Here is a 26,439-nt window from a genome sequence, read left to right on the forward strand (position 1 = left end):
TTAAATTGGGGCACTTTGCCCATTTATTTGTACGACGAAACTACGTTTTAAAATTCCGATTCTGAATTTCCCGTTATAGGAATATTCTCACCCGTGTTTCTACCCTTACAACATTTTATGCCGCGGAGGTAATTATTTCCGCACTTCTAATGGGGAAAACTACGATAGAGCAGATTTCACAGAACACTACTGAACACTTTGAAGCTTTATAACATTTGAAAAATACTTTTTAGTCTCCTAAGTGAATCACCTTAACTTTCAGAAGCAACTTTTCTCTCTGGCGCCACGTTACTAAATTTCAAATCTTTTGACAATTAAATGTAATGGGTGTTCAGTTTTAGACGACATTATATCAAAAAGTGTTTTAGATAGGTACAGAGAATATACATAAATTGCAGGTTATCGCCCAAAGCGGAGAGAATAATCAGCCTGCACAATTAAAAAAGAAGTGTGTAATTTTGGAGCGACGTATGTTTTTGGGAAGTCCTGTATATTTAAACATATGTTCTGTGTATGTTCCTGTCACTTTGGTTCAGCGTCTCTGTCTAAACTGTACCAGAATTTGTGGCGAGCATTCGAAATCTTTACTGAAAAACGCGTCTACAGCCCCTAGTACAGCAACACCCTGTATTCTATCCGTTAAAGCAAGAGAAAAATGTAGTAGAAAAATGCACTTTTAGGAAAATATTTCCAGCAAATGCAGCTTTACCCTGTATAAATTTTAATTTTGAAAGGGAAACAAGTTAAGGCACCCACAGACTGCAAACTAAACATCCGGCCGATAGTTTAATCAGATGGTGGTGTATCATCATGTGCATGAATTTATTGGCCGATTAAGAGTCGGCAAATGTGTGTACTCACGTGTGAATTTATGCCAACTAAGCAGCAGACTAAACTGTCGGCCAAAGACCAAAAGTCTTAGTCCGAGTTGGGTTTAGGTAGAGATTCATTATATATATTAAGGATAAAATTGTTATGTGAGATTCACTTTAACTGCAGTGTAATTTCCAAGGATACGTTGAAATAGAGTTTTGGTATTCGTTAAAAATTTGCTCCAAAAATACATTTTCCTTACAACCCAAAGGAGGGATCCTTGCATGCATTGATTAAAGTAGTTTGCCTGATCGGGCAAACTTGAGTTTTGCCGCGCTATTGACATGAATTAAAGATATTATAACAATTTAAACTGAAAAATCCCCAATGACACATTCAACTAAATTATTCTCTGAAAATAACTGTTCAGTGACTTGACAAGTTAAAAATAGTGCCTCGCTCGATAGACTTGGGGAGGGGGGGTCGGACGCCAATGATTTTGACATATAAATTGGAAATATTTCACAGGCGTTAGTTGGAAATCTTTTCAAATTCACAATTAGCGAGTGGGTTCCCTGTTGATGAATTAGTTCCTAAAAATAGGGATTAGTCATAGGTGCTCTGTTGCTCCGATTATCACTCGACTCAATTCGTATGTGCGTCAGAAATACGAGTCGTATGCATCGGATCAATTCAAGGTTAACATGAAATATGACCAGTCGCGTCTCAAAAAATTTATGCTTTTGAACTGAAATCCAAAAAAAAATTGGTACAACAAAGGCAGATAAAAGACGAGGACATGAAGAACTAATAATTTATGAACTAAACACCGAGAAAAAATCAAAACCACGAACACTGTTCATAGCTACAGTCACTCAAAAACGTATCCGTACGGCAGGAAAAAAATTCTGTAAACTGTAACTTTTGACTGATTTTGTTCAAATTTTGTATAATGAAAATTCAAACCGAAACTCAATTTGCGTAATTGAGCAACTTTTGAAAATTTAACTTTTAGAGTGCTTTCCAGCGTTTAAAAAAAAACTCCATTTTGAAAACTTCTTGTGCGGTGGAAATTTTTCAATGTAGTTTTAATATTCTTGCAGAGGATTTTTCTTCATATATCCTGAAAATTTGATCAAAATCGAACCGCAAATAAGGGAGTTACAGCTTTTTAAAGTCGTCAAAAATGTCAAAGTTTCGTCATTTTACGCGAAAATCGTCACTCTTTGGCGTTTTTGGAAGGCTGCAACTCCCTTATTTGTTTTTCGATTTTGATCAAATGTTCAGGATATATGAAGAAAAATCCTCTCTGCAAGAATGTTAAAACCACATTGAAACATTTCCACCGCACAAGAAGTTTTCAAAACGGAGTTTTTTTTAAACGCTGGAAAGCACTCTAAAAGTTAAATTTTCAAAAGTTGCTCAATTACGCAAATTGAGTTTCGGTTTGAATTTTCATTATACAAAATTTGAACAAAATTAGTTAAAAGTTACAATTTACAGAATTTTTTTCCGGCCGTACGGATACTTTTTTGAGTGACTATACGAAACGCAGTGAAGGCGTTGACATACGGTACCTTTTTCGCTGCTATGCACATGGAGTTTTGGTGGGTGCAAGCGAAAGGCACTTAGACGATTGATAAGAGCGAGTGAGACAGGCTACCGTCGTTCGCTCACAAGCAGTATGCCTCAGCCCGAAGACGAATTACGTCACAAAAAAGGCTTGATTTTCAATTGATGCGTTCTAAAGGTACCATTTCCACCGTGGTGTTTGTAGAAGTAATATCAAATTAAAAATTCCTTTCGAAGAACGCATTCAAATTTGCGTGTATGCGTTTAATTTAGCCCTCCAAAACCACATAAAACCACCCTTGGATTGAGACCTACTGCCTGCGAGTCAACGACGCTGGCCGACCGTTGACAATTGAGGGGGAAGTGGTAGTTTGTCTCCCTCGCACTCACGAATCGCCTCATGGCCTTTCGCTTGCACTCGCTAAAACTCCATGTGCGTAGCAGCGAAAAAACTACGACATATCGTCACGCCTCTGATCGGGCTAGAATTGCAACAAATAACCAACTCAAAGATATACAGTGAGTCATGAAAATATCCGAACGAAACGAATAATAATGTAGTATTGCTATTTGCTTAACATATGGTAAATTAAACTGTATTATCAAGAAGAGAATCTTTATATAGAAAAATAGCTGCTAAAAAAATAATAATAAATACCATTTAGTTTAAAAGGTATTTGAAATGTTGTTTATATTGATCCACAAAAGTGTTCGAACGCTTAAAAAAGGAGAAAAATGCCAACTGTAAATAATATTTTGACCAAAACTTACGAAAATTTGTCAGTTAACGTCGTAAAATTAATAGCTAAATATCGTTTACTACCATAGATTATTGTTATATCTCTGTCTTTGTCATTGGCATATTACGTGCTCCCCACCCACCCTAGACACGTACGTACTGCCTAATTCGATACATACGCAAAGATCCGAAGTACAAAACTCCAAATGGTACCGGCTAGGAGTTCGCAATAATGGACTGCTTGGAACCACGTGCTCAAACTAAATATTTTGGGTTTTTCATCGCAACGCCGTAAAGCATAGAGATTGCGGGCACTGACCGAATCGACATCGAATCAGCGAATTTAACCTCTTTGGTAGACCGCGAAACAAGAATCAGAAAAATGAACATAAATGGTTGCTCGAAAAATCCGAGAAAACTCAGGCTCATTACGACTTCATGTCTTACGGCCACGGTACTCACAATTTCAGACAAAAAATAAATGGAATCATTGCCCACCTTATAATTGGTTTTGTTTTGGTATTTTTATTAATTTTCTCCTTAGGCTCTAAAGAAGATAACAGATTTGTCTTCAAAAGGGTAACCACTTGTCTGAGCCCATATCTCAAAATGAGATTAAGATGTCTAAAAAATTATTTCGCGGAAAATTTAAGCTGGAAAGGAGTGACGGGACTTACCGACAGGGATGAAGAGAGAAAGGCGGAAAGCGAGAGATGGGGAAGGATGGTTTCTTGCGCTCGATTAAAACATATTAGTTATTAAAATATATCTATAAAGTTTTATAATAAAGGTCCATATTATAACAGGGACTACAACGTGAAACTCCAAAACTAAATTCCAACTTAAAAGAGAATCTTGGGTTTGAATTCACGGTGTGAAAATACCTTGATGAGTAGGAAAAACTCTAACTCTACGATTAACTTCGGAATGAAGTAATAAACGTTTGTAATTTTCAATGGACAATACTCTCTAGATCCCAAATTTAAATTTATTATTTGGGGAACTGTCATAGCTTTTAGGAATTTATTTTACTAATAATAATAGTAATAAATATCTTTATTTCCGCAGTACGAATGTACCGCAAAACGGCTTTAAAACGGCCCAGGATAACCCATATTCTTGTCGCATAGCAACAGCCTCACAGTACTCCTCAAAAAAATATGGCTCCCAGCTACCTGCATTATAATTTCCTTCTTCTTCAAACAGTTTTGTTGGGTGGTTTCTATTTAATAACATCGCGTTAAACAATTTATGCATTGATAATAGGTGTCTTTCTCACACACAGTTTGACTATGTCGCGGGCATTTCTAATTTAAAGTTCTGCCCGAGTACGGGCTTGGAGGTGCTGGTCTCTCAAACTTGCATCTATTTTTAATGAAGGAAAATATGCTTTCCTGAATATAATAGAGGACTGAAGGTCCTGCATAAATTAGTTAAAAATTAAACGAAGTAGTTTTCTTGAAAATGCTGGAACATGTCAAATATTGTATTTTGTTGTGCAGTTTTTGACATATCAGATATAGAGGGTTTCCTATTTTTTTTCATGGAACCCTGTGTATACAACAACGTTTTTGAGTTTTTTGACAAATTCCGAACATATATTATGTGCCATACTCAAGTCTAAGTTCATGAGGTTTCGAAAAAAAATACGCTAAATAAAAATAATGATACAATGATTAATGCTTAACAAACATACAACAGAAAACAATAACTTGTCGTGTTCCATCATATTCATGAAAAATATTTACTTCAAGTTTTAACGAATTCATACGGAACTTTTGATTCTCTATGTATATTGCAGCGAACGTCATAATCCTTATTTTCTTGAATTTTTCCCTTCAGTAGTCTATGGGATCTAAGTTTAACATAATTTTTATTGTCCTCTTCCCAGAAATGACAACTTTCGTTATAGTCTTGTTTCTGCTGTATAATTTGTAAATTACTTTCATTCTGTAACATATTGGGATCACCATACTTACCACGTATTACATATAATATTCCCAAAACATATAATTATGGATAATTATTTGTTATATACAGGGCGATTCCACCGTCGAGGTTATCCGTTCACGAACGAATAGGAATTTAAAAAAAATTTATTTTCTTTTGGCATTTTTTAAAAATATCGACATCGACGGATATACAAGGTGTCAAAGTATTATTTAAAAAATTAAAATTTATAAATTATTGCCAAATCACTTGACATAATTAAACAAAATTTTATGGATGTTAGTGATAGTCAAATTGCATTGGAACTATCACTTCGATGATTTTTACCAGAAAACAAGTTTAAACAATTTTTGAGTTTTGACTAAACTTCTAAATAACAGCTGAACTTACTTTTGAAAAATATGAAAATTACAATAAAAATTTTTCAATTCAATAATAATTATTATTTTTAGAAAAATCAGTGTTGTACCATTTTTTTTTCAAAAATATTGAATAACTTTTTTATACACGCGCCACTGGGAAACTCAAAAATAATTTTAGTTGCCGAAGAATTTTCCTCCCACGTAGCCATCGACACCTACAAAATTTTGTTTAATTGTCTCAAGTGGTTTGAAAATTATTAAATCATTAAATTTTTTTATATAGAAATTTGACACCTTGTATCTCCGCTGATGTGGATATTTTGAAAAAGCGCCAAAGGAACAAAATCTTATTTTTCAAAGCTCTATTTGCTGGTAAAAAGATAACTCTAACTTTGGAATCACCCTGTATATATTTATGAAAATGTTGCTTTTTTGCAGTAGAATATTTTTCGGTTGTAGTTCTCTATTAGTTATTTAGAATGGCGCTTTTGTTTGCTTCTCTTACTCTTAATTTATTTTATGCAAACTTTTATTTCTGCTCTTCTAGAACAAAATGCTTTAAAAACGTTGACTTTTCACTTTTCATTATTTTTACGAGCGATGTGCACGATCTCCTTTCGCAACTTTAATGCAAAGACTTGAAAACTGGATTCCGACTAAAGAAAAAAATTTCTCGAATGTCATTCCGGGGTGGAAAAATTCACTAAAATGCAGGCAAATTCTATATTCTGCTATTTCACTTCCGGATCCACAAACAAAAAAAAACCTCATGAACAGCTCAAAAGTTCAACTTTCGCGGCCAAAAATTCCCGAAACTTTGACGCGGAAGAAGGTTCTCTGGAATCAATTCTGAATTCACAAGGTCAAGTATTCCAAAAGTCCAAGCACCCTCATTCATCTGCCGAAACGAAGCAATTCTCAAAACAGCTAAAATGCGACTTCCGTTGTGTTAATTAACACGCACCTCTTAATTGATGTAAACTACTGTATATCGACTTATCAATTCTCCAATAATTAATTACCACTAACATAATCATTACCGCAAACATAATTACAACGAAGTTCTTATTATCGCGTTACAAATTTGGGTTTCAAACCTCATATGCTGCATTATTAATTACTCCATGTTGCGTAAACCTCTTTCCATTGCTGACATGCATACAGGAAACTAATTATGAAATATTACTAACAACATAAGCTCGTGTTACATTTAAACTGTATTACGTGTTGTAATGTGTCATTTAAATATATTTAGTCATTTGACGAAAAAAAAAAAATTATATTATACCGAGTGTACTAAGTGTTTTACCGAAACAATCTAAACTCTTAACATAATAATCCGGTCTGTTCTCGTCCTCGTGTTTCCAATTTACCAGGTCATCTAATTTAGTTTGGCCACTCAAGACCAATAAGCTCTGGAATCCTGCCCTATTGGCAAACGTAATATCCGAGGTCAAACTGAAACATTTTCATTAACAGCAGGGCATGGATATTTAACATTTCCCTGTGTCAAATTAGGTACAAGCCAAATAGCACAAATGACTCTGATGCGAGGATTGCATAATTACTAAAATCAAAACTTACGAATCCCCTATGAACAGCACGCGGTTTGGATGAGGAATTTCGAATCTTTCCTCTAAGTAATGCTTTAGCTCTATGCTAGGCTTGGCTAGGATTTTGTACTCGGTTTTGGTTATTCTAGACACGGCATCCACATAGAATTTATTGCCTAAAATAGATTTGAAACAGGAGTGGTTTTGAGAGAATTCGGGAGTCTACCGATAAATTCTATATCTTGAGTGAGAGGGCCGCTGTCATCGGTAGCGGCGACTAAAAAGGGCAGTTTGGGGTTCCTGGTTAACAGAAGAATCGCAGCCTCGGCATGGATCAATCTGAAATTAACGTCCAAATCCATGACTATTGCCGCGACATTCTTGGATCTCCCTAGGAAATCCAGGCACACATCTCGCAAGGAAGCCATATCTTCCTGCAATTCTCCAATCTACAAGGAGCAAATTACTCTAAATAGGTAATATTCTGCATACGGGGAATAATATACGGCAAGAAAATCTCATGTTTGAAAGTTCATTACTGGAGAACAAACACGGCTTGGAGCTATCCAGATACAAAGATGATTAGCCTTTGTTTGCGTTATAACAACGAAAACATCCAGTGAAAAATTACTCCCGCGCATCGGGTTATGCCGTTATTCTACTCTAGAAATTATCTCGTTAGCTCTTACAAGTTTCGCATTACCGGAATACGGGGACTGATAAGAGCTGAGCAAAAGTTTCTATTTTAATTAAACTTGAGGCTTAACAATGGTTCAAATACCTTAATGTCACCGAATTTCTGTACTGCGATGCGCCATTTATATGCGATTTATTGCCTTTTAAATTATTGAATCTCTCCTATCTAATGACGAACAAAACGAGACCCAAATTTATAGTGCGATTTAACTTTACCTCACCTCTACATCTATAATGTTGTAGCCAGCTCTCTTCAGCGTATCCCTCAAATGATCTCCGCAAATTCCGAAGATGTCCTTTGGGCACTGCACTTTGCGCAGATGAGCCACTACAGCCAGGACTGGGGTAACAATTTCGTGATCTGTCGCTCCAAAGTGTATCAGTTCTTCTTTGACCTATTCAGAAGCAGACGGACGTGAAGTCTTTCGCACCTGCCAAAATTCGTACCTGCTCGTATGATTTTATAGTGTTATTGGTGACAAAGCCAATTTTCTTGCCCAGACCCCTCAGCTTCTCTATACACCCATCGGCCCCCGGCAGCAGCGTTGTTGCTAGCAACAACACCCCTATAACAGACGTAATTTTCCTCATCAAAGAGGAACCCGAAATACTTCACATGCTTACCGTCGATATCGCAGAAAATGAAATCGAATGAATTAAGGAAGGCTATCACCTCGTCTTTGTTGGCGCAGCCCAAGTCTTTGATATGCTTCATGTTGTTTCTACGACATGAATGAATTATCGTATCGCGACTAGAGAAATATATTTGAAGTGCAACATTAAACTAAAATAGTTCGATAACATCTTGACCTCCGTTAGCGTCCAGCCTGAAAGGTCACGTCGATACCACCTAAATGAGATCTACATGTGTCAAGAAAGAATGCAAAGAAAAAATTTTAACTTTGAGTTTTTCTAGTCCTTTGTCATTGTACCCGACAAATTTCCCCCCTGAATTTTAGCAAAAAGTAAATTTTCCGAGAAAGAATTTCAAGTGTTTGAGGTTTTCTTAGAAGCTGAAATTTCATAGATATTACAAGCGTTCGTCGAGAATGCTCTTGATTCTTTTGTAACTGTGACGGCATACATTTTTGAAGTGCTCTTTAGACGCTGCATTCAACCTCCATTAGGAATTAAATTACGTCCCCCAATAACCTCAGCGAAAGGAACTGGACACTTCCTTTCATTCCCATGGATGATCTTATAATATTTTAATTACTTTTCGAGTAATAAAACATCAAAAGATAAGCCATCCATCATCTCCAGGCACTGGCTAAAGATTTTCTTATCCCCCGATGCCATAACTCCAGGCGAGGGGCTTGTTTCTGAGATTTTTCCAATATAAATTGCATTAGCTGTGACTTGCAACATTTCTAAATTATATTTTTCAGTGATAGCAACTTTTATGGCTTTGCAACAGTCTCTTGGCACTAGAATGAACATTACGTGAAATATGTGAATTGGGTTGAAAAATTCTTGGTCCGTTTGTGGACGAATTTCGGGGCTGGGTATATTTGCAGTCCCTCTAAATTCGAAAGGACTCCTCGTATATCACTCTTGTTTTTATTTGGACAAACTGCCTAAAGCACTTTTGCTTGGCAAACTTTTAAGCTCATTATCTAATTGGGTTCTTTCTTTTTTGCTTCTCCAAGCTTACCAAGTTACATCTATTATTTTAATGAGTAATTCGACCGATTTCCTAATTACTTTACGAGACTAGGGGCCGCTTTGTCGTCTAATTACCTTTGTTTGAGAAACTTGTTTAATTGCCGTGTTTATTTTAGGCGTACATTTTCGCTCAAATCACGATTTAATGTCTTAAATCAGATCGAAATTGTATTTGAAATTCCATTTCCTTATAGCGAACCAATGAGCGGATTTGCGCTATCGCTTCTCCAACCTGGAGGCTTTAATTGAATAAAATTTAAATTTCCTGCCTAGAATCTAATACGGCGAATTAATTTCTAGCACCCTATGGCTTTAATCGCCACTGCAGTTTCACCCCGTTGTTGGGCAAATAGGAAAACATTCCAACCCTTCCTGTGCTGGTCAACAAAACAATTTTATGCACCCTTTGAAGGCAATAATGTCATAGCTCGAGGCAATTAGGGTAACAACCAAATTACTTATTGTTGAATGAGGTTTTGCATCTAAAGCTCGCCAACGTGTTTGTTTTGGACACTCCTGTCTCAACTGACCAGAGGGAAATAATGAAAATTCGAATGGAGGTCCGGTTATATCTGTTAAATATTTTATCGCAGGTCTAATGAAATCGAGGCAAACCTTTACGTGCATTGTAAAGTTTAATTGAGGATTGAAGTGTTAATTTTATTCTGTTAAATTGTGCGAATTCCCCGCATTCTGGTTTTCCTTAACAACAAGGTCTTTATTTTTAACTGCGGAAATTCAATGCACGCATGAGCTTGACAGAGCTGGTGTGTAATAAAGAATTCGCAAGGGACCTTCACAATTATTCCCGCAGGTTATAGGGTCATACAGGAAACGATAATTGGAAGAAGCACTGCCAGACTCTTGTGCTAAAGGAATCAGAGAATTTCCGCAAAAGCAATATTCTTGGAGGAGAACCGAGGGGGAACTTCGTTCGTGTTTTATATTAGGAATTTTTATGACTTCGCTTTGAGGACCAGTAATAATATAAATTAATTTCTTGTATCATTTAAGCCCATGAAATACCTCTTAAAATGAAATTAATAATGACAAGGTGAGCTGCGGCTAATGCGGCTCGCCTATACTGGCTCGGACGAGCCCAAATCCCGAGAGCGATCCTTTTTGTCACCATTTCACTATTGTTATAGGATGGCCCAAGTGTCTGGTTCGCATAAACCGGCTTTGAATCAAATTGATAGTAATTGGCATTGAGCTACTCGGTGTTTTCTTTTGCAGATGACCTAGGAAAATGAACAAAAGATCAGGGGGAGGAGGCTCCTGGAACCGAAGGGGGAAGCCCTCTAGTAAGGAACTGAGTGGTATGCGCAGGCAACGCAGTCTCGAGTGGAGAAATGAACGAAATTGCAGCTCAAGTGATGAGGAGATTGCCAGACCTGTTGAAAGTCAAATTTTTGCTTCCCTGCTCGCTCAAGCCCAGAAAGAGTTTAAAGGTCAGTTTTAGCGACTTTTTCCGATTTTAAAACCCAAATTACTTTCCGGCTCAACCGCCAATAACACGAAAATCTTTGGATTTTTTTTTAACAAACTTAATTAGTGCTTATTCATCTCTCTTTCCCTGCCCTCATTCCTCTCCATCCGCAATCAGATCACGTTTGGCAAGGAATGAACGTTAACGTTTTAGACTGGACTCGCACTTATAATTTGGCAACAGACGAACACTCAGCTGGATTTTAAAGGTTTTTGCGCAAAGCATGGCGATGACAAAATTAAATTGGAAAAAATACCTTCGCAAAGTCTATCATCATCTCCCAAAATCGCCTCAGATAAACTCCCCCATTCAATATAATTTTAACCTAATGGAAAATAACTTGTCAGACTGCGCTTTGATGTATCGAAAATTAAAGGGAGGAACAGAGATAGATAGACGCAAACCCTTGGAAACTCATGGAAGCATAAAGGCTAACGAATGATTGAAGACGGATGCGGGGCGGTTGATTGGTTTTACTTGTGGGGTGTGCCTATCAATCAAACACAGCTTCGGTGCTATCACATAATATGTGTTGGAACAATTTCGTATTTTTAGCTCTATCTGAGAGAAACTTCAAGTTTCTGTCTCAGAGTTAATTAAGCTTGCGATGTCGGAGCTATTGGCATTAGTTGTACGTGTGAAGATGTTTCTGATGGGTCTCTGAATTTCCCACATTCTACTGCAGGGATTGTGTTATGGTTAAGCCCTCTGAAATTCACGTTTGCCGGCAGCCCCACTGAGGCTTTAACAGACTTTCTAGATTAATACAGCATTGATTGAACAGCACCACGTTAATACTCCAAACCGAAAACTTTTTAAGGTCAACAAGTTCCCTAAGGAAACCGGGCAAAGAGAAAAATCGATGATCCGCAGGGTGAAAGGGTATAATTCCAGGGAAAGAAAACAACTGTAATAACATCAAACATCGTGTTCTCTAGGGTGTATTTCGATTGGACTCGGTGGTTTGCTCGAACACAAATCGTGGACGTGTCACGTTAAGCACGTGGACTTTGTACAGCAGGCGGGGTGTCAGCCCGTAAAGCCCATCTATCACGGCTCCACTCCACACTTTATACTTGAACTTTCTTTCACACGTCAAGTCAAAGTATAACTGAAAAGGTTCGCGCGAAATTGCCCCATTTTACTTTCTTTCAGTGCACGAGCAATTAGCTAATTTAGCTGCAAATATGAAATTGAGCAGGCTTAATTCTTGCTCTAAGGCTGCTTTCTAACGTTCCTTGTTTGCTAAATTATTAAAAACTATAAATCTCTTGCGTTATATAGTTTTTTTCAGAGTTTGCTGCATTATGGCTTCTGCTGTTTTATTGCACTCCCCATTCGCGTTTCCTCCTCCATCGGCTTTCTGTAAATTTTATTTAAATTATAAATTAATGCTTTTGTGTTCTGCGAAGGCGGAAATCCACGGAAAATCTTTCGCGTTTCACTAAATATCTTCGGCATAGGTCAAAGCTCAGTCCTCTTTTCTAGGGGTGCCTGGTTAAATGCTCAATGAAACTCAAGTGCGAGGACGGTCTCGGAAGGTCCCGATGTAATGTAAGAAAAAAAACAAAATTGGAAAATGTTACATTGTTTCTCGACGGAGTCTCCTGGGAGATTGACACACGTTTCCCGGAGATGTTCTATACCCCTTTTCGTACTCTCTTTATAATAGCAAAACCTTCGAATGTTGCCAAATAGGCATCGTTCATAGGCTTATTGGCAAAGCTCTTTCCGTCGAGCCATTTTTTTCAAATCTGGGGAATAAAAAATAATCCGAGCGGGTTAAATCTGGCGAGCGGGGTGGCTGAAGAAAACGCTTTAAACAAAGTTGTGCGTTTTCTGGATGAAACGGGACTTTCTTTTTCACAAAATGCGGTCGCTTTTTCCTAATGTCTCCGCTCAAATCCTGCAATAAATTTGTATAATATTCTCCATTTATTGCTTTTCCTTCGGGGAGATAGTCAATAAAAATTATCCCGTGTGCGTCTCAAAAAACGGACGCCCTTTCCTGCAGATGGAACGATTTTCGCCTTCTTTGGGGCCGAATCTCTCCTTTGACTCCACTGCCTTGACTGCTTTTTCGTATCAGGTGTGAAATGATCGACCCATTTTTCATTCATGGTTATGAATCGAGGCAAAAACTCGGCTTTATTACTGCGAAACTTTGCCAAACACTCCCTTGGAAAATCCTCACGGCGCCGTTTTTGTTAAATTGTGAGTAATCGCGGGCACCCATCTTGCGTACAACTTTCTCATCTCTAACTCTTCGGTCAAAATGTGACGTACAAGTACTTTTTCAAATGTCCACGTTTCAGTACTGTTTTATTGATTTTCACCACGATTTCTGGAGCGGTCAGATCTAGAGTGTCATCGGGTCGACCACTGCGGACTTCGTCTCGACCACTGGTATCACCGCGTTCAAGCTCTGCCACCCAACGTATTGCAGTTGTTAGGAAAGAACCGCATTCTTCGCCCGAAGTAGAATTTAACTCCGCTTCGATGTTGGATGGTCTAACATCGTTGAAATTGGAAAGATCGACTCACGTACCGGTGACTAATGTTTTCCATGTTCACAAAATCTCTAAAAGCGTTCACTAAAAACCGTCCCAAAACAAACACAAATATACTTTAGGAAAATCTTTTTAAGGTTCGGTTTTTGTAATATTTGACAAAAAATCGCCATCTATATGTCAGGTCGAGTACTTCTGGGACCACCCCCGTACGTAGATCGCATTTAATTTTTTTCAATTTAGTGCCCTAGAACAGAAATAATGACCCACTTTTCCAGTTCAAAGCCCGAAATTAACTTTATTTTGGTATTATATTTTCTCGTGCGCTTTCTGCCGAATCTTCACATTCCCACAGGTCTTTTTTAAGTACGCAAAGTAAAATTCCCTGTTAGAGATGGCATACAACGTGGAACTAGACTCATTGTTTTAAGTTCTTCACAGAGTCCCTCGATTTTCACGCGGCTCTAGAATAAATAATGTTTGAAAAAGTGCCGGCTTTGAGTTCGGAGATATCGGTATAAACTTTAATTTTTACGAGGCGAATCTGCGTGTTATTGGTCCTTAAACGGGGGGTTATCCGAGTTACAGTCTACTCACAATACGAGCGTGAGCAAGAGAATCTTTTATTTCGGTGGAGAGTGGGCTGTTCGTAGGCGTGAGAGAAATAATCATTTTTCGACGGAGGAATTTAAATATATTTTTTTATTTGAATGGAGATTTTTCCCGTAACTCGTTTTGCTTTTCCTGACTCAATTACTGTCATGATTAGCGGCGAAAACGACAAATCATCGAAACTGGTTCAAAGGACCGACTTAAAAAATACCTGCACGCGTGTGGATACACGGCCCCTGGAGACATCCTCGAAATCCACGAGCCCCATGGAAATGCAGCTTGAGACACCTCAAACTCGCGAACGTGAAACCATTCGTAACTCGCCAACCATAGACTTGACCATTTCGCGGTTTTTCAGCAGCCGTGGTGCGAACCTCTTCCATTTCGCTGCGAGTCAGAATTAAAGAGAACAACTCCACATCAGAAATCCGAAGACGTCTAACTTCAGCGTCAGCTATATCTCACAAACGCCAATTATAATATACCTATGGCAATCTAATTACAAGAGCCTGTTCGGATGCCAAAGGACGTCAACAAGCCTGTTTTGCATTTCGCACTAATTAGAGACCTGAGATTACTCCAACTACAAAATATACGACTCACTTGAGTATAATGGTCGATATCCTGCATACAGACGTCTCGGCGCTAATTAAATCGCGTTTAGGATAATTTTGCCAGATATTGGGAGCAGATAATTGAATTAATGTTCGTGTGGGTGTCTTGATTGGGTCTAGAGCCTTTTAGTTCGAGTGCCTGATATCTAATATGTTTTTCTAAGGGAATTGGTTACCTGCCTATATAAAGTTCCATCAAATATTTTCCGATAGTAATTAAGATCCCGGCTCTTAGAGCCAGTTTTCTTAAAAAGTAATGAACGTTTCCTCCCGTTTTCTCGGTGTAAGCTAAACCGTTCAAACACCATTAATTTGAAGTAGCTTTTAGGTTTGAGTGAGTTTCTAGGTTGGAGGTCTTTTCATAGGGCACAGACGAGTCAAGTGTCTTTTTCCAACGACTTTTCGACGATTAAGTAGAATGAGGCGGAACAAATTCCCTTTTTACGTACTGTCATCGAGTATTCAGCTTTCTCTCTCGCAAAATTGTTGTTTCAGTTGTTTAATATGGTCCCCGGGAGCCTACAGACGAGACTTCCGGCACATTTCCCCCACTAATTCTACGATTAGACAAAGATCGTAAGGAATTTATCGCTACTACCTTGTATATTCCCGTAATTCCGCAGTAATTAAAATAGCACTTTCCCTAAATCGCTGTATTAGACTTCGAAAGCCACGCTTTATTGTTGCGGTTAAATTTAATCTAATCAATAAAATGATACAATTAGGGATTTAATTGTGCAATAAAGCAGGAAAGAGGGTCTTCGAATTACGGGCATAACCGCCGCATTGTCCAGATTTAACTAATTGCTTCCTCATCAGGGGATTTCATATGCTTCGCCGAAATACGTCATCGCTCGGAGTTAATATATTCTCCGGGGATCATCTTCCTGAAGAATAAAATCTCATATTACGTCGTAATGGGAATAATTCGATAATCTATATTCCAAGGTACATGCTGATACGGTAATAATATCAGAACGATATTAAGGGTGCGCGTGCTCTGACTACATCTTCTCGAAATGAAAATATTTTTGTCGTGTCGGTGCCAAAAGCCGTGGCATATTACCCTAATATATATCTTGTTTTCCACTGGAAAATTTCATTTCTTTAGTTGTAGGGATCTAGAGGATTTGAAGGGAGGAATGCCATCTAATAAATGTAATAAGTATGCGTCTGTGCAAGATGTGTTCGGAATTTTTCAGTGTAGGTTGAAAACAATATGTCAACCATCGGGGAGAAGAATATATTACATATGCAAATTTCCTAATACGGCAAACTGGGTGCCTTTACCTTGCAGAGGCCCCGTTATGCGGATCCCATGCAAAATCAGTTATAATATGCCGTCGTCGCCTTATAATTGCAAGGCCATGTTTGCACGTTGTAGTACCAATACAATCTGATCGTATTGAGGATAATTATCGAGGCGAGATTATAGAGCACCGAATACAAAATAATATTATTCAAGATATTGATCGATGCTCTTATGCCGGGGCTTAAGCAGTCTGGGTTAATTGCACTCGCTTACCGAGGGAGGCTCATAATATAATGTTCGATGAGCATTTTCTCTTAAAACACACCCCGATCATTGAGAAATACGTATGTTGACCCGAAGCAATTACAGTTAATGAGAAGCGGAGCAACAATATTCTGCACAATGGGCGTTGATGCCTATAAAGAATTAATCATGTTTACATACACTTAGGCTAAACATTCTCTACGACTGAGCTAACTTTATGCAAATTAAGGTAAAACATTTAACTTTAATGGCGCCCAGAAAGCCCTAAGTGTATTTAGGTCGGTAATGGCTTGGATTATTAATTTTGACAAATGGCCTTTAAATATTTATTATGTAGCCTACGCTATTATAATCCTCCTACCTTGTTGTATTATGTGTTAGAGGTTTTAATTAATTTTAGAACTGAACAAATATCCAAAATGGGCTTCCTGAGAGTGCGACTGCCAATACGCACCTTGGCAATTGCGCTGGCAATGGAAAAATCCCAAAACACGTCCACCACGATGCGATGGGGGAAGGTGATTGGAGAGTATGACGAACTCACTACCCTCTACCAAACGCACCCCAGCCACCTCGAGTCATTTTTTGTCAACGCGACACATCGTCGGAGAGCAGCTTCGGTGGGCTTTTCGGTGGTACCCCAAATTCCGCCCCCGGATGCGTTCGACAGTGCTTAAAATGCAAAATCCATGAGACAAGACACGTAGGCGTGGAATTAAATGGTTTTCAATCAGGAATAACTAATAGAACTGATAATAATTAATTCAAACTTTCATTGTATTTGAATCAAGGCCTCAGATTCGCCGCCGAACATTGATAACTCTTTATAATGGGTGTTCGTTATATTCACGGTCTCGACGTGCATTGTCATCAAAGAACGAATAATAATGTTAAATGTAAAAATTGGAGTATTTTTCTTTTATCGGTATATATGAATGTTTTTCTACCCAGTGAATTTGTTGAATCCTGTTTATTATCTGAGTTTCGGTTCGTGCTTCTGTTCGCATATTTTCAATCGAAACGTGGTTTATTCAATTGCGGAACGAGTTGAAATCGTTTTTATTTATGGTGCCAAGAAACGTTGTCTTTTACGAACCCACAGAAACATTTCGCCAGCGACATCCTAAAACGACCATTAATCCTTCCTACGTTAGGAAATTAACACGGAAATTTGAAGAAGCTGATTTTGTGATCAATAAAAAAAAGGGATCAACCGAGGACATTAGATGAGTTAACTCAAATCGAAGTTCTCAGACCATTTGCCCAAAATCCATCATTGTCTATTCGTCGAGCATCCACTTTGACTGGCCCATCAACGGCATCGCTCTTAAAATAACTAAAATTGCACAAATTCCATTCATACCAAATTCGAATTCATCAGAAATTGAATCAACATCATCCAGACCGACGAATTGAATATTGCGAGATGATGCAAGCTTTGATTGCCCAACAGCCTCGGCCACTGTTAAACGTTTGTTCCAATTATGAGTACATATCGTGCTTGAATAATACACTCAATAGACACAACTGTGGAATCTGGGGTGATTCGAATCCTCATGTTATGAGAGAAGAAAGCACTCAATATCCACAAAACCTGAATGCATCGGCCGGCATCCTTGGAGGTGCCATCATAGGACCTTTGTTGGTTAGTCTCGATATAGTTTTTTTAGATTACTTAGAAAATGCTATTGAACCTCTGATAACCCACGAGCTGGAGAATGAGCAGGACGAAAATAGCGAATTATAACTAGACGAAAATTTGCTAAGATGTCAACAAGATGGTTAGACAGTGGTTGGAAAAGAATTACCCCGCAAGATGGATTGGAAAGAGATGAGTGCCAGAATGGCCTCCTAGATCTCCCGACTTCACGCCCTTGGATTTCTTTTTGTGAGGGCAGTGAAATTTGTAGAGTATAAAACCCGACCAGAAATAATCGAAGAGTGAAGACGGCGAATTATCACTGAGGGTCGTGCAATCTCCAAGGAATGCAATGTGCGTCAAGAATGTGCACATCCTTTGTGCGCTTGCATGGAAAATAACGAACCTGAACTAATACTGAACGACAAATCTTACGCTTTGACTTAACTACAATAAAACTATGAATTAATTATCAGTTCTATTACTTATTCCCGATTGAAACCCATTTAATTCCACGCTCAGGTGTCTCCCTCATGCATTTTGTATTTTAGACATTATCGGATACATTTGAGGGCGGAATTCCAGAAACTTTAATACCATTGAAAAGCTTATTGAAAATGCTTTCCGACGATATGTCGCAACCATGTCCGTGCTATAAAAAATGAATTGGAGTGGCTGGGGTGCATTTGGTGGAGAGTAGTGAGTTCGTCATACCCTCAATCATCCTCCCCCATCATACTGCGCCCGGCATGTTTTCGGACTTTCCCATTGCTGACATAATGTTCAAGATTTTAGCGTTTATACTTTTAAAAAATCCACCCTCTGTCTATTTCTATGGAGGTTCATTACTACTGCAAGTCCTGTCTTCAAACGAAGAAAATGTGAAACTCGAATAGCTTAGCAAAACATGCCTCCCCTGAGGGACTATGATGTGGAATTCTTCCATTCAATACGTCCCTCCCGACGTCTCGGCAATAAAATGAAACCTTCAATTTTCGAAAGCCTCACAAACCGAAAAAAACGCTTTACAATTTTTCTTCAGCTTCCATTACCATCGTTGGAAGCCTAATTGCTAGCGTCGAATTAATCCAGTTCAATTGTTTACCCATCAAATCAAACAAAAACGTGAGCGATTCATTCATTTGTCCAGTCTTGAAGGTGATCTTGAGGAATGGTTTTGATAATATTGTATTATCTCCCGTTTTGCCTGGCTGAGGTCAGTCCAGTGCTGGCAGAGCAGTTTCGGTAATGAGACCAAATATTTCACGTTCCTCATCCCAAACTTCACAATTTCACCTGCGCCGCGGGGCAACTGTCCAAGTTTGCCTCTCGGATGCATCTTTAAAATGGTGTTCATTTCAGTCGCCGCAACAATCCAGGAAATTTTCAATTAAAAATTCGAAGGAGCAGAAAAGAGAGATAGAAAGAGAGAAAATAAGAAGGAAAGAGAGAAAGAGAGAAGGAAAGAAATTGGGAAAAATAGAGGGACGGAGAGGATAAACGATGGTTGTGATCAAAAGTGAGGTGAAAGGTTAATGAGAAAGTACGTTCTTCCTTATCGTATCATTGAATTTCTGGATCGCGTGACAATTAATAATGGCGATCTAAATACCAATCCCTAAACGTATTCCTCAAAGCGCGTGCTCAAAAGCCACTTTATCGCATGCATTTATGAGCTAAAAGAATTTCTTAAACGATCGCGCTCTCTTCTTGTGACATTGGGCCTGAGGAAATTTACATAAACTCTCTTTCGACGACTTGATCCGTGATCTTACTTCGGTCCTTGTTTAAAAATTCAACTTCCTTAATCAACACCTGAAACTTTATTAATATCCCCCGCGCAACGAAATTAAGGGGCCAATTTACACCCCTGAAACAAAAGACAAAACACATAATCTGGGCAGATTTATTAACACCCATGTTAATAAAACACCGTTACACAGATCCGAAATCCCCAAGACCACAAAATTACTTTTAACATAGCGGAGGTTAACCGGTTCGTTATGAAATAAATTTTCTCAAAAGGGCAACGCGGGCTAGATAAGGACATTTAAAGGAAAGGAGAGAGAGGCTGCACAACTTGAACATAGTCTGGAGTTTTCCCCGGGGGAAACAACTCAAGATTGAATATGAAAATTTAATCAGGTAATTTCATAGGGGATGATGCCTCAGTGCTCCTCTCGCTGGAAAGTGCGCTTTTCTTTTCTTTACGTACTGCTCGCAGCCCTTACGAGAACACCTTGGTTAATTTAAAATATAATTGTCTACTAACTAGCTTACCATCCCATTTCTTGCTCCATTCAATCAAGGGGTCTTAAATTGGCTACGGCATGTTTCCGGTGTAAACATGCAATTATGGCATCTATTAGCTGCTTTCAGGATTATTAGAATTTTAGAGGATTTATTTCAAGGATGATAGCTCAATTCTACAATAGCTAAATGCTCATAATTAAGTAGTTTCGAAAGTTTAAGCAATGGAGGGATTTGTCGAGAACTTGCGATCGAATGAAGAAGAGCTGGCTCCAGGAAAAGGGAACGCGTGCACACTAAGTAAAAGGGGACCTGTTTTGAGGACATCAAGGTGCTTTATGTGGAGATTTTTGAGGTGAACCTCAAGTTCAGTTTAGGGAGGACTGGTGCGTGCGGGTCTAATTCTTCTCAGATAGATCGTTGAGGGTTCATGAAGCCGCTTTACGTCGCTACATTGCTCGCTCATTGCAATGTATTTCACACTGTCTTGTAAACCGCGACATAATTCTGCATCAGAGGTGTATACATCGAAACATGAGAATATAGAGATCCTGAGGGGCGATATCGACAACCAATGAATATTAAGCTCCCTTTTTTGGCATTAGATGACTCGTAAATTGGCAATTCAATTTGGAAAACTGTCACGAGATAATCTCAATGCAAATTTCCTTTCGGCTCGTCGAGCTTATTTACTGTTTTATTAAGCAAAATACATCTCATCTTATTTAGTAGCGCGAAAAAATTTATGCTGAATTTCTCAGCTAAGATTTTACATTGCAAATGAATTTCAGATGACATCGAGCGCAGCTACAGATCAGAGGAGAAAGAAGAGGACGCTGCTAATTTGTCGCAATATCCAGCAGGCTCTCCCAAGATCGTGTCACCAAGATCGCCAATTCCTCTTCACAGACAAGCCTCCCCTTTCGCATTGGAGAGTTTAAATACCAGAAGGATGAATTATCAACCTCCACCAGAAAGGATAAGGACCATGAATGGTAAGAATTCATAAAAAGAATGATGGCAATAAGGTTTATTCTTGATATCACAGAAGGGGGGGGAGGGGGGTGAATTTGTCACACCTTTATATTAAGATATATTTTTGAAAATTCGAGTTTCCTTGATGGAAACATCTATTTAAAGGTGGATGCGGGCTATTTATAAATTGTTGTTAATAATTCCGGAACGATCGGTAAGTTCCGATGGGCAGACAATTTGTTCAAAGTTTACTTGAGGGTTGTCTGCGTTTGCGTACCAGCCAAACCTCCAGTGGCATCCAGCTTGGAGTTCAGATGGGAGGCTGTCGCACTCAGAATCCGAAGACACCCCTCCGTACTGCTGACCCCACCCAGCAGGTGGAGCATTCCACTGAGTCTGACATCCCAAAGTGAAGATACCAACACCACCTATAATTCCACAAGTTTATTAATACTGGCTGTTTTAGAAGTGTGAGATCAAACTTCTATCGATAGTTTAGTGCAAGAATAGAAGACATATGAGCGTAAGAACCCATGTCCGCAAATGCCCCTCTAAAGCGCCACGGTCTTATGATGCTTCAAGGAAATTGGGTGCCAAACTGTTTTTATCGAATTTTTTGTACTTTTCATTTTAATTTGTTTACACAAAATATCACTACAGAAATTGTTCAAAATGTCGTCCTTCAACTTGAATGCACATTTTAAGTACTTTTTGTTACATGTTTATCTTAGCCACGACTGATAACGGAAATTCTTGATCAGTAGTTTGACACGTTCACTCGTTAATTTTGCAAGTTTTAAAAAGTTCGCAAAGTAATCGCTCTTTATCGAGGACTACAACAACTGGCAGGTATGCATCTGACACGTTGAACAACAAATGGCAACGCAAAAGCTGCTGCACGGTTTTGAAGCCCCTCAGTATTTGAATCGGCAGAAGTTGTCTGGTTCCGTGGCCCCCCAGCTCACCCGAACTAACGCCTTTGGATTTCTTGCCCTGAAGACATGTGTAGTCGCTGATTTAGGAAGCGCCAGTGGATACAGAACAAGACCAGCCCGAATCACTGCGCCAGTTTAAGTCGTTTAAAAAGATTATTAAATTTTTAGCCAAGTCTGCAGAAACCATCTACGTCGTTTTAACAGGCGCATTAAAGTTTAAGAACGACATTTTAAACAATTACTGTAGTGTTAACTTGTGTAAGCTGTCTTAAAGCATAATGAGGCCGTAGAAGCTTAGGGAGACATTGGCGGGCACAGGTTCGTATACTCAGATGTCGTCTCTTGTTGCACTCAACAAGAAGTTTGATCCCACAGTTTGGAAACACCCTATATATTACTTGTCTATGTATGTAAGATTCAAAAAGTACCTCCGGGGATTTGGATGTCGAATTGGTTGGTTCCCAAGTCACCACCAGTGTTGATGTTCTGGACGATAAAGGTCTTTCCAGCGAGGTTGTTGGTGAAGGTCAATTTAAGACAAATACCACAAAGGCTATTGTCAGCACCACCAGTGAAGGAGGCTGCAACGAATCCATAGGCGAAACTGTCATTCACTGCCCACGGCTGGAGGTTGTTGCACACATAGGCTGAACCTTCTATATAGCAAAGTTGTTTTCATTATTGTTTGTGTCTAAATAGCGATGACATAATTTCAAGTGCAAGATATCCAGTAGTTTGTTTTTGTCAATCAAAAGTGGGGAGATAAATCCAGCTTTGAGTGTTTTCCATTAATTTTTTTCCGCTCTTCCACTTACCAGCAAGACATCCAGACGGAACTGAAGCGTCGATAATAGTCACACCGTCTTTGGCACAGGAGTGAACTGGGTCAAGAGTTCCTACGTTTTCTTTCCAGCCGCAAGAGGGTTTACAGCAGTCCCAGTAACGGGTGGTGGTTCCAGATCCACTGATCAAGGCATTGGCAGTCCCGATAGCTGAGAAATGGAAAATAGTCTCCATTCAGATTTTAAAGTTGGCAAAAATAGAAAAATACATTAAGTGAAAAGAGCTGAATTCGAGGCAGGTAGTGAAAACGCACGAATATTCCGATAATTTAAATATGTTTTTCCCCATATTGAGAGAAATGGGTCTAAACAGAAATATTGGAAAGTGATAAAAAACATCCCAATAAAATTTTCAACAGAATACAGGATAAATTCTCCAAAAGTTTCAATAAATGGTAGAGGAACCCTGTAACTAGACCTGTCCAAATGATTCCTAGATTATACAGGGCGTTACAGAATGTGGTAAGGAAAATTTAAGGACAGATTGTACATTTACAAATAAAAAGAAGCTCATATAAACATGGGTCCGGAATTGCTCTGTTTTCGTGATACGGGGTGTTTTAACTTTGCCGTCCTTAATGGTTTACTTTACGTTTATTGAAAACCTGTTGAGATACTGAAAAGAGTTTTGGTCATTAAAAGTCACATTTACATGTATAAAATTATTTTTTGAAGCACTGACATCAGTGGCGTTCTTGCCGGAAAATCTTTATGTTTGGCGAGAAAAACTGGACAAGAGGCATGTTTCAAGAAGAGTTGATCTGGCCTTAAGAAAGCAACACTAATTATTACATAAACCACTGCCGTGCAGTTTTTCTCGCTAAACATAAGGACTTACTGGCACGAACGTCACTGATGCAAATGCTTTAGAAAACAATTTTACACATGTAAATGTGACCTTTAATGATGCATTTGCGTGTGCCAAGACTCATCTCAATATCTCAACGGGCTTTCGATAAATGTAAAATAAACTATGAAAGACGGAAAAATTAAAACACCCCGTATCACGAATATCGGGCATTTCCGGACGAACGTTTATATGAGCTCTTTTATATTTGTAAATGTACCATATGTCCTTAAATTTTCCTCACAACATTCTGTAACACACTGTATACATGATAGTGAGATACTCTATCAGATATAAATTTTCCACGATATTGGAAAAATTATAATTGCTTAGAAATAATGGAAAACGTTCCTGAAAAACGAATAGATTTTTGAACAAGACGTACACAACGTGGACGGTTATTTGCTCTGATCAAAATGGAACTTTCGGAATTACTGAGATTAGATCAATAGGAATTGGAAAGAAATCGTTGAAAATATTGTAAAGATATTAAACAAATGGGTTATTGAACCAACACAGAAGTAATTTTTGAAACTCTAAAGAAACCGAAGGTGCTTAACACCGTAATCCCCGATTTTCCGAAATGTTGGACAAAAATGAATAAGAATTCAAAAAGGTCCAAAGTGGCCTAAACTAATCTTGGAATAGGTGTAAAAATCTGAAAATGCTGAATATATTTTTGACTGAAACATCGTCCAGCCTGAGTGCTATCGGAAAGGTTGAGAATATCAAAAACTTATCAGAGCGCAACTTTCGGGAATGGCTGCCGAACTAAAGTGAAGAAAGCTGACGTGAACGGCGATATCGAAAAATATCCAAGGAGACACTGACTACTGGATAAATGTTTTTTTAAAATATCAAAGAAACCTCCTATGGGAATACTTGTGATAAATGTTTCTCAGTTCTAGCAGCCCAAATTCAGGAACAAACTTGAACAGAAATCTTGCCGACGACACAAGAATATTTAAAGGAAACATGCACCAAACACAGCAAAAGTTTTCGAAAATATTGAAGGAGCTCAAACGACCCGATTGAGATTCTCGGAAATGTTGAAGAAAACATTAATTTATTCTGGACACGTTCAGGAAATGATAATTAAAATTTATGCTGATGAACTAACATTTCAAACCCTAATGTATATCGAAGCGATATCGAATGCACGTTTTCCAAGAATTTTCATCCAATTTTAGGGGCTAGAAGAATGACGCTATTTTCAGAATTATTGCGTCCAATAAATAAATTTCATACACGAATGAGTTCCTGTAATATATGATTAAAGTTATCTTTCTTACCCAAAGCACAGATAACGGCAATTACGAATCCCTTCATTTTCTCTATCAAAATGGCACGAGTACTTGCATGGCCATGCAGCGTCCAGATCATTTATATGCCGCATAACGTACCTTATCAGTCTATTATGCATTGGCCACTGTTCTTAAAGATAATTATACGGCATTGTTTCTTGAAAGCTTTAATCTGGTGATAAATATTTTCAAGTTGGATATTTTTGTCACGTTTCAAGCTCGGGAAGAAGCTACTTTTTCCCTGCATTTGTGATGCTTGCTCACTTCAAAGGAAACAATGAGCAAAAAAAATTAAGTCTTTTTTTCAAGTTTGAGCACTTGAATTTTTTCTTTCATTTTGCATACCTGGAAGTAGTTTACTAAAGTGGGTAGAGAAAATGAATTTTACGTAATATTTTTGTTTTGTAGTGACTAATACAAAGTAAGAAGATGTGCAGTACTTTCCTTTGGGCCACTTAAATCCGGGCTATAGATTGTTCCATAAAGTGTCCTAGAAATGTAACGAAGCGCATTTTACAGATTGTGACAAATCACACTAAATTTTATTGTATCAACATGCGTTTTTATATGCATAACATAGAAAACATTCAACTACTGCAAGCCTTCGGTTCTCCTACACTGGCAGGCACTTAAAAGTAAGGATCTATTGCATTACCTGACTACCGACATTAAAAAAATGAACTAATCGGCTTCAAATGTTGTATAACAACATTTTTTATTGAGTTATTTTCGTTGATTTGAGTTTTTTCTTCGACCCTGAGCGCTAAATTACGTCACGATTGATCTATAGCGTTGAAAAACATCATATTCGGTGTTATCGTTAATTGTCAATAAGTCAGTTTTTGTCAAGGGTACTTACTCAAAATTAGAAGTCGTCACTTACGCCTTGCCTTTATGATTAATCGAAAACTGTTTAAAGTTGACCTATCAACAGTGAGCAGTCTTCTTGCGGTGTTTGGAGTGCCCTAGAAGACGGCATCAGAGAAAAACTAATGACTTTTCAAATAGAGAATATTTTTATGTAGTACTTCACTAAGCCCCGATTTAGATGGAGCGACATATCGCGGCCTATTGTAGAAATCTGCATGTCTTATGCTCATCGATACCATATCTACATATAAGAAAAATCTGGAAAAATTCATTAAATTAATAAAAATGTCGTAACGAATAATACAAAGTAAACTGTCATTAAACACGAGTAGGGATCAGAGATAGGAAAAGTAGCTGAAAAAATGCTGATATTGAGATAATAGAATGATTTTCCTAAGACTGCGCGCCAACGGTTTTGTCTTCAACCACTTGAATTCGCTTAATTAGCTTCAATAGATAAATTAGATTTGAACGAATTATAGACTGGAAGTAATTAAAAATTTCAAATGTTTAGTCCGTCGAATTAAAACTATTTCACCTTGTTTTGATGGTATCAAAGTGACTAATTAACGGGTAGAGTTGGCACGATTAAAAAAAAGGCATATTTTAAACAGATATAAAATTTTCAGGGATATCTGGACGGAGTGCAACTTGTTTTCAGGATAGTTTATCAAAAAAGAATCACT

The 26,439-nt window shown here is 38.2% G+C and overlaps 3 protein-coding genes across 7 annotated transcripts in view; 1 reads left to right on the top strand and 2 right to left on the bottom strand.

Moving 5' to 3' along the window:
• The window catches only part of Ten-a (tenascin accessory), a 340,802-nt gene that overhangs the window by 131,259 nt on the left and 183,104 nt on the right, over nt 1–26,439 (top strand). For all 5 annotated transcript variants that reach the window (XM_066294416.1, XM_066294415.1, XM_066294418.1 and 2 more), the window contains 2 exons: nt 10,587–10,801; nt 20,772–20,975. In XM_066294416.1, coding sequence (XP_066150513.1) covers nt 10,600–10,801; nt 20,772–20,975 — 406 coding nt within the window. In that variant the 5' untranslated portion in view covers nt 10,587–10,599. The remainder of the gene's footprint in view (nt 1–10,586; nt 10,802–20,771; nt 20,976–26,439) is intronic.
• LOC136345813 (uncharacterized) lies at nt 6,623–8,423 on the bottom strand. Its single transcript, XM_066294430.1, has 6 exons — nt 8,310–8,423; nt 8,133–8,251; nt 7,907–8,080; nt 7,216–7,438; nt 7,021–7,165; nt 6,623–6,894 (listed from the first exon to the last, which is right to left on the bottom strand). Exons 1-6 carry the CDS (start codon nt 8,398–8,400, stop codon nt 6,714–6,716), a joined length of 933 nt encoding a protein of 310 aa, XP_066150527.1. The 5' UTR covers nt 8,401–8,423; the 3' UTR covers nt 6,623–6,713.
• On the bottom strand, nt 20,996–25,007 carry LOC136345815 (endoglucanase-like). Its single transcript, XM_066294432.1, has 4 exons — nt 24,872–25,007; nt 22,706–22,882; nt 22,319–22,546; nt 20,996–21,383 (listed from the first exon to the last, which is right to left on the bottom strand). The coding sequence occupies exons 1-4, from the start codon at nt 24,960–24,962 to the stop codon at nt 21,136–21,138; spliced, it is 744 nt and encodes a 247-aa protein (XP_066150529.1). The 5' UTR covers nt 24,963–25,007; the 3' UTR covers nt 20,996–21,135.

This window comes from Euwallacea fornicatus, chromosome 21 (genome assembly GCF_040115645.1).
Source record: "Euwallacea fornicatus isolate EFF26 chromosome 21, ASM4011564v1, whole genome shotgun sequence".
Taxonomy (NCBI): Eukaryota; Metazoa; Arthropoda; class Insecta; order Coleoptera; family Curculionidae; genus Euwallacea; species Euwallacea fornicatus.